At 43.0% G+C, this 9,144-nt stretch overlaps 1 protein-coding gene and 1 pseudogene across 5 annotated transcripts in view; both read left to right on the forward strand.

Moving 5' to 3' along the window:
• The window catches only part of gdap2 (ganglioside induced differentiation associated protein 2), a 55,218-nt gene extending 51,290 nt beyond the window's left edge, over positions 1–3,928 (forward strand). For 2 of the 4 annotated variants that reach the window (XM_083638015.1, XM_083638016.1), the window contains exon 14: positions 647–3,928. In XM_083638015.1, the coding sequence (XP_083494141.1) occupies positions 647–688 (42 nt within the window). In that variant the 3' untranslated portion in view covers positions 689–3,928. The remainder of the gene's footprint in view (positions 1–646) is intronic. The other 2 variants (XR_014552751.1, XR_014552752.1) reach the window with 2 other exon arrangements.
• Positions 3,929–5,104: 1,176 nt separating this feature from the next.
• On the forward strand, positions 5,105–5,845 carry LOC310778169 (proteasome subunit alpha type-6 pseudogene; annotated as a pseudogene). Its single transcript has one exon. The product of its transcript is annotated as a proteasome subunit alpha type-6 pseudogene (transcript).
• The last annotated feature ends 3,299 nt before the right edge of the window (positions 5,846–9,144 follow it).

The following is a 9,144-nucleotide window of genomic DNA, read 5'->3' on the forward strand; positions in this document are numbered from 1 at the left end:
GATATGAAAGAGATTCTCAAAGAACTAATGTAAATTGTACAATGAACCCTCTAACCTGGTGCATTACTAAGAATAGTAATGTTTTCTGATGTTTACGAGATCCAAACCACGCCAGTCTAACGGGGTTAAAGCTTCAAGCATCCACGGGAAAAGGCATTATATTAAAAGAACGATATTGGGATTTATGAATCATATCAGTTCCTTCAAATGCATATTGATTCTATATTGATTTCTTTTAACCCAGCCCTAATATTTGTTACTGATTGACCCTGAGAGGGAAGATATGTTACTGTTGTCTTGTTATCTGTTACTATTGAGTCCACTGTCTTTCTATGTCTGTATGCACACGTAAGAAAGTAAGAATAAACTAGTAGTGGTATGGTATGGTATAGTTTAGTAGTAGTAGTATAGTTGAGATTTTAGGGCAGGTACAGCATCTATGTGGACATCCTTTTCAACCCCACACATGTGAAATAGCATCAGTTTATGTGCAGAAATGCTATTTTCATTATATAGTATATACAGTAGAAACTGCACTTTAGTATGAAAACGATGGATGAGATTCTTTCCTCTGCACACGCGGCCTTCTTCAGTTTGGTGCTCAGTTGTATTCTATACATTTACAAGTCTCTTTTCTCCACGTCAGGTGAACGGGCCTTACCGTCGCTCCCAGTCCTCAAGTCTGTGACAAGAGACCAATCAGAACTCTCCGCTGGGTCTCGAGAGGTGACGGCCATGTCCAATAGGAGCCCTCCGTGGACCACCATGTTGCCAGTGTGGTCTGAACTCTTAGGATCCTCTGAATGCTCTGAGCCACAGTGGGGAACGGTCCTTTTGTCCCGTCCCAGCCAACAGGACAAGATTAACAGCCTCAGCCCCAATCCAGCAGCATGTGGCCATGGGCCGGTGTCGGTTTCCCACCCACCACAGGACTATTTGTGGATCTCCTATGGTTTCTAGACCATGCCTCGCACCAGGAGCATCCACTCAGCGGTCTCCTCAACGATCCCTAAGTATGACGTATATGATTTCCATTGTGTGGGAGCATCAGACATCCTCCCCCATGTCTCTAGATAATGTGATGCTGGAATAAAACTGAGGAAGATGACGTATTTCTGGACTTCCCACAACATACCGTGTTATTCTATACTGTACCATGCTGGACTCCAGTGATTATAGAGGAACTATAGGCTAAATTTTGTCAGAAGTTGGAAATTCCCAACCGATAGGTTGTAATTACAACCTTGGTTGATTCAAGTGGTCCAGCTCCGAACGATCCTCCTTTGTCAAACAACAATTGCTGTTTCCCATGCAACAGCTAATCTCACGTCAGTTTGGCGATGTTAGCTAGCTAGCATATAACGTTAGCAACCGTAAATCCAACTTTACATTTGAAATGTATCTGTTTAACCGTTTCCCACACAGGGATCTTGATCAATTAATCAAATTTAGGAGTGTATTTTGAGAATTATAAATATGATAAAAGTAATGCTGTATAGCAGCTGCATCTCGCAAACCTCAGTTTTCCTAGTTGGAAATCAGATTTTAAGGAACGCTCCTTTGCATTGCATTCTGTGTAGAAAGTTACAAGTTCCAACTTTCTGACGCCTCTGGAATGCAGCACAGCAGATAAATGTTGGGTTTTCTGTCCGCCTTGTGAACACAATCAGTTGATTAACAGCTCTCTCCTCCTATGGCAGGGCCTGTGTGAGCAGCGCCAACCTTTGTTAAACCAGCCTCCTTACCAAGCCGAGGCTACAGGTGGCAATAGCTGCTGCCTGCAGGTGGGAGGATGCACTTTACACTGCTTTATATGGTGAATCTCAACCTGGGGGTCACAAGTTCATTTTGGGGGGTCACAACAAGAAAATGATTTATGGGGGTATGGTGGAAAGCATACGTATTTCTACCATACATTTTCTTTTCTTCTTTTTCTTTTTTTGTGAAAATAGTGAATAATTACCAGCCGCTGGCCCTCTTCTGATGGAAAATTGATCTCTGGTTGAACTGATCACCACTCTGCAGTCTGATTTGTTTGTCAGTAGTCAAACAGGTTTTGCCTGATATTCAAACTGCATCTTCAATTCAAGAGCCAAATTCACAACTGTGGAGTGGGCGTGGCTTCGAAGGTGTAGAGCCAGGCTAAAACAGGTTGAGAAGTGCTTTAAAGTAAGCCATCCTCAGTGTTACGCTGCCTGGCTGCCGTATCCGTGTGTGAGAGGGAGAGAGATGTGAGGAGATGGAGAACAGGATGATCCCATCACTCTTTTTCCTTGCCAATGGATTTGATGGTGGTTCCTGTGTGTATGTTCAAATTAGTGTTTTGTCCCAATCACTCATTTTACGTTTATTTTCTTCATTTGCACGGTCACTACACATTCGAGTTGCAGTATGCGTTTTCACAATCCACAAGCCTTTGTTTTCATTGTCTTTAGAATACCAGATGGAGGCGGTTTACCACATCAGCACCACTGCAAATCAGTGTACAAACTTTGATATACTATATATAGCAAACCCATCTGGTTCCCCAAATGGTAACACTATAACAAACGTTTTTGTGATTTCTGTTTTTCACCGAGGCTCCGTCACCGTTACGAGTGGATGCACATGCACATAGTTGTTGTCTCTAAACCGCGCGGATGCGTCTCCTGTGGCCTGCTGTTTCCACATACCAAGGTGCCAAGAATCTGTGCCTCTTTAAATCATTTGAACTCTGCTGGCAGGAGAAGGTTAGCAGCTTGTCCCAGATGTCCTCACTAACACAGAACTCCACCCCTTTGATTTCAGATACATTCAGAGCCGTACGGTCGAAACAAGTCATGTGACACGTTCGGGGATCAGCCTGTCACATGGTCACATGTCATCAGTGAACCATCAACCTCTCGTCCAATTGAGAAGGCATTCAAATGCAAACACTGAAATAGAAATGGGTCTTATCTTAACAGATCATTTAATCCAGTATTTAATCTTCAAAAAAAGTGTCTTAGAACAAGAGGAGGGAAATCCAGGGGGCTGAGAAAAATGCACTTGTTTTCCAAGCAAATCAACTTGGTTCACAAATTGTCTTATTCTTTCTTATTCCTTTCTGATTCTCTTTATATTAGAGTAGTAATCTAACTCGTTCTGCCTTGACTCAAGGTATTTCCCCCAAACAACTGAAACTACATTGGAAATTAGTCGAAATTTCTCACCTCCACTGACCAATTTTTCCCCACCTGTTTTAAGAAAAATACTATTTTAAGGTTGAATTATGAGAAGAAATTACTTGTTATAAATGAGACTGGTGAAGAAAGAACAGAAGTTTATTCTGAGCGTCTGGCCACTGATCTGGTTTCACCGCCCCCGTTTTCCCCTGGCTGTCGATGGCTGAACTCGAGTCAGCACACGATGTGTCGTCAGTACTGTGACTGTTAGAATGTATATATGCTGAGCCAAATTTTGACTGACTGAAAATGTATATTTTGTCTTTATGGTTTGAATGATGTCTGTCAAGTAACTTCAGAAGAGATTTAGATACAGTAATTGCAGGTTAACTGTTAACACCAATGCAGTTACTTCTTGTATATTAATTTTTCTTTCTTTTCTTTTTTTAACATATCAATTAAAATGATTTTGTTCATTAAAAAAATTGTTAGTTTTGAGTTTATGCATTTGATGATTTAAGAGTGATTTTATTGCTATCAGAAAAGAGTTGATTTTCTGTCTTTTGAGAAGATCAACAATGTTATTTATGCTCAAAAGTAAAGCTAAATACAGGCATACAGGTAAAGCGAATTAATTAAGCATAGGTATTGGTGCTATTGATACAAATTGCATTCCTTTTTGTCTTTTAATCAGTCAGAGGATTTTTCAAAAAGTTTAATCTCTGGTGGAATCACCCTTTAAAAAAATCACTTGATTATTTGGACTTGTGAAATTTGCAATTGTGTCGGGGAAACCTGCAGTCTGAGTAGATAAAATATAAAGAAACATGAAGCAATAAAAGAACATCACAACTCAGTTACGGTGTATAAATGTGTCTGTAATTTGATTAGTATGGGGGCTATACTGTATGTCTGTCAACACAGCTGATAATCACAAGGGAAGATAACATCCATCACTTTAATGTAAGCGTAAGAGCTTTGGCAAAGCAGATGGAAACCCTCAGAGTGATGCAGATCCAGCCGTCAGTACTGGAGAGCAGGAGCTTCTCAGCCAAGACAGCCTGATGTGTGCTTTTATGTTTGATTTCATATGTTACTGCCTCATGATGCCATAAGTGCATATTTATTTAGACATCTCACCACAGTGGGTGGGCTGCCTGCTGGGAGAGTGATTTGTTCAATTCCCCCTGCTGTCCCTGTCGTTGCTCCACCCCCGTCCCCCTCTGTCGATCTGGGAAAAGTTGTAGAATACCGCATTCTTCCTCCGATACATGTGATGTCGCCGGCCCCTTCTTTTCACCCGACAGCAAGGAGTTTAATAATATCTAAAAGGGAGATAGGGCTCCGTCTGTTTGTTTGTCAGTCTATCTGTCCCACTGATGACATCATCAATGATGTCATAATAGGTTGTGATGTCAGACAACCCCCCCCCATCTTCAGCCATGGACAGCTGTATGTTGCCAGCTCCAGGACAGGTGATCCAGCATCCCTGAAGTATGCCATCAAGGAGCAGCCAGGGCGAGGCTGCACAGCGGCCAAGCTGCATGCGGGCTGCAGGGCCAGCTCGGTGAGCTGCAGGGCGGGTGAGCCTAGGAATTGAGCGTCAGATTCGCTTTGTAAATCCTTTTCGTCTAAAATACATTTGAATTCTTTTTCACAAACTACTGACAAAAATTTGTGGACCCCCTGCAGTACCTCAGCGGACCCCCTGGGTGCCCCGGACCTTGTGAGATCATCGGTGATGTCACAATGGTTCGGGTAATGAGGTGTGACATGACATAGACATTGTGATGCTCGAGTGACATCACTGATGACATCACATTTGAGTCATAGGCATTATGACATCATCAGTGATATCGTAAAGGTGTGCCTATAAGTGGTGGGAGTAACAGGGTGGAAATATTCTGCATCTGCTTGCAAAATAATTTGGAGAAACTTCTTGACCTAGTTACTATTGTAAAATGTCCCGAGGCTCAAGTGCCGGATTCGATCGGCAGATTACTATCTTCTCTCCTGAAGGAAGACTCTATCAAGTTGAATATGCTTTCAAGGCCATAAACCAAGGTGGACTCACATCAGTGGCAGTCAGAGGGAAGGACTGTGCAGTTGTCGTAACACAGAGAAAAGTACCGGACAAGCTTCTGGATTCCTCCACAGTCACCCACCTATTCAGGATAACAGACAATATTGGTAGTGTAATGACTGGAATGACAGCTGACAGCAGGTCTCAAGTCCAGCGAGCTCGATACGAGGCATCCAACTGGAAGTACAAATACGGTTATGAGATTCCCGTGGACATGCTGTGTAAGAGAATTGCTGACATCTCACAGGTTTACACGCAGAATGCTGAGATGAGACCGCTGGGCTGCTGTATGATAGTGATCGGCGTAGACAAGGAGTTGGGTCCCCAGGTGTACAAGTGTGACCCAGCGGGCTACTACTATGGCTTCAAGGCCACCGCTGCAGGAGTGAAGCAGACAGAAGCCACAAGCTTCCTGGAGAAGAAAGTGAAAAAGAAACTGGACTGGACCTTTGAACAAACGATTGAGACGGCAATCTCCTGTCTGTCAACAGTTCTGTCCATTGACTGCAAGCCCTCTGAGCTCGAAGTGGGACTTGTCACAACACAGGAGCCCAAGTTCAGGATTCTGACAGAGACTGAAGTGGATGTCCACCTGATGTCCCTGGCAGAGCGGGACTGAGCGAGCACAGACCCGTGTCACCTGTTGGATCAAGTTAGAGCATATCCAACGTAGCATTATCTTTGTTTGCTGTACATTTACCCCCACTGTTTCATTGAACAATAAAAGTTTATAGCCTATATACATGTATATATATATATATATATATATATATATATATACAGAGATGGGCAGTATTTTAAATACATTTGTGTATTTTGTCATTTGTATTTGGCTGGACCGAGAAAAATAAGATGTAATTTGTATCAAGATACTTTCAGACCTGGTATTTTGTGTATTTTAAATACATAAAATACTTTTTACTTTAATTTTATGTCATTTTATTCTCAAATTGACACATTCTTACCATTGACACAGGTTTAAACTGTGGAGGAAAGAAGTGTGACATGTCACTTCTACTCTACCTCTGATTGGCTTACCCTCAAGAACAAACTGAACCACAAATCAGAGGCAGAGTAGGGTGGATCTTGAGTCAGACTTCACATCACTTCTTCGTCTAGTATGAAGCCTTGTATTGGTGGAAATTCCCCCAGAGATAAATTACTAATATAAATTGATGATTAGATATTGCATGCACTGGCCTATCACCCCCCATATCCTCAGTGCCTACTGCCCTGGTGGGGTATCTCGTCGTAAGGGCCTTTCTCTCTGTGTGGAGTTAGCATGTTCTCCCCGTGCTCCCCCAGGGGTTCCTCCGTATAAACACCCCCCCCCCCCCCCCCCCCCCCACTAAAAACATGCAGAAGATCAGATCGTCATCGTCATCCGACCAGTGACGACAACATCCGAAGTTGGTCCCCGGGCGCTGTACGAGAAAGCGACCACTGCTCCTGGCCTGCCCCTCGGAGGAAAGGACATGCCTGGATGGGTTAAATGCAGAGGACACTTTTCACCGGCCACCGTCAGCATGCATGTATTGTGGTGTTCGTGTGACGATAAAAGACGGGGCTTGTCCCGTTACGAGAGAGTTTTTTTTATTATCTGCAAATGAAACGGTTTACTGCATATTCAAACCAGTGTATCATATTAGAAAGACACAACTAATTATCTTCTTAATTAAAATTGGAAAAGTGGGTGGCAGTGTGTGTCATGATTGTGATGTCATCAGTGATGTCACTCGATCAATTGTGATGTCATCAGTGATGTCACTCGAGCAACTGATTGCTCAACTGTGATGTCACTCAGGCAGTTGTGATGTCATCAGCAATAGAACACAACACAACACTGAACAGTCTGTTACACTATCAACAAAGCAAGGCCAAAATTTTTACCAAAACCCGTCAACTCATACTGCTTTTAATGCTAACCGTAGGTGTCTTTGGTTGCAAGCCGAAAGAGGAAATCGTAAAAAATGCCCGACTTTGCAGTGCTCGCTCATTTCATATCAGGTAGCTGTAGGCTGCCTACTAACAGCCACATCGCTCGGTTAGTTAACAACCAAGTAACGTTAAATAATGTCATTATTGAGTTGAACTGATTGGAACGAGGACATCATTAAAAATGCCCGACTTTTTAGTGCTAATTTCATAATCAGTTAAGCTGCCTGAAATACGGCAACCATTTTAGGGCATCCTCATTCAGTGGTATGGCTGTCATTCCTCAGTCTAAGCGTTATCAGTTGTCATGTCTCCTAGTAAACCATGTCGAGTGTGCTCTGAAACACCTTCAGTCCTCACACGAAAACGCTGTCATTCTTCCTGCATTACTGTTTCACTCCTCACGCGTTAGTCATCGCACAATACGGCATCACTCGTCAATCATCAGTCCTCATTCCTCAGTCCTCGTCAGTCATCACTCGTCAGTCATCACTCCTCACATCTCACACGAAAACGTTGTCATTCCTCCTGCAGACTAGCTGTCAGTCATCACGTCTCACACGAAAACGTTGTCATTCCTCCTGCAAACTAGCTGTCAGTCATCACTCCTCACGTCTCACATGAAAACGATGTCATTCGTTGTTTTGGTTGTTCTTCCGTGTGTGATGGGGAAACCGCAAGAATGCCTCTGTGAATTTAGCAACAATTTTTTACAACTTCACTTCCGGTTGAATGATTTTGCCTTCAAAATAAAAGTGCAAGTTTTTTTATATTTACAATATAGATTAAAGTAGTAATCTATGAGACCCAACAGAATTAACATAGTAACACTAAGAGGAACATCTAGTTTAATGTTTGATGACAATAGACTATACTGCCCTGCAAAGCTAAAAGGGGGTAACTCAATTTTAGTAAAAAATGAGTTTTTGTCATTTTTGGAACATTGAAGATCTGCTTTATCATGTGGAAAAATATCTTGAGTCAATTGTGTTGTTTTTTGGAGAAAATAGGGGGTCATATTTACAGTAACTTCCAAAAGCCCTAGAAAAGCCAAGCAAGACTGAGGTAACATCAGTTACGGTTGTTTGGTTTGGTTTGACTGCACTCTGAATGCTCTGCCCTGCAACGCAAAAAGGGGGTAACTCACCAGAATGCTCAGGTTGAGTTGAGGTATGAGTTACATTACTGGGCAGGCCTAATGTCATGATTGTGACATCGGACCAATACCACCCCCACCCACACAGACACCCACACCACCCACATTAACTCCCAAGGTTGCCAATGCCAGCTCATATGGCATTAACCCCCTAACCCTTATACATTAACCCGCGAGGCACCTCATACGTCATAATCTCATCCCTCAACAACCACCAGACTGATATTTCCCCCGGGGCTGTTTCCTGGAGTCTCCCAGGGATCAAATTACCTCATTCGTGATCTCGGTCACCAAGTCTCGTCAAGTCCCGCGATACTTTCCTGCCGGCTCGCCAACTACCTGAAATATCAATCTGGTGGTTGTTGAGGGATGAGATTATGACGATATGTGGCGAAAACGGGAATAAAACTGGCTATTTAGATGCAGGAAATACAGGCTGCCACTTGGCCCCCACGGAGCTCTATTTTACGACTGGATTGGAGAGTATTGATCTCAAAACAACGTGTAGGATGGCCAGAAACGCTGCGGAGATCACTGGGTGAGTCGTCAGATCATAATTAATGTGAGGAGAGGGGTCCAGGTTAAAAAAAAACGAAATTCTCCTTTAACAAACCGTGTCCAATCAACATTTTTCTGTGAGATATCTATATCTATATCTCTCGACCTGGATAGCTAGACTTAGATAGTGAGGTAATATGCAGTTGTGCGGTGGTAGCATGGAGGGGGGTGTTTCCAGGACGCTGGATTACACCGTTAAGCCTTCTTGAGGTGTCGTGGGCCTAACTTAACGAAACGTCGGTGAAGGAAGGTGCCCACTTGAAAACCCC

The sequence above is a fragment of the Poromitra crassiceps genome (assembly GCF_964638095.1).
Source record: "Poromitra crassiceps genome assembly, chromosome: 6".
Taxonomy (NCBI): Eukaryota; Metazoa; Chordata; class Actinopteri; order Beryciformes; family Melamphaidae; genus Poromitra; species Poromitra crassiceps.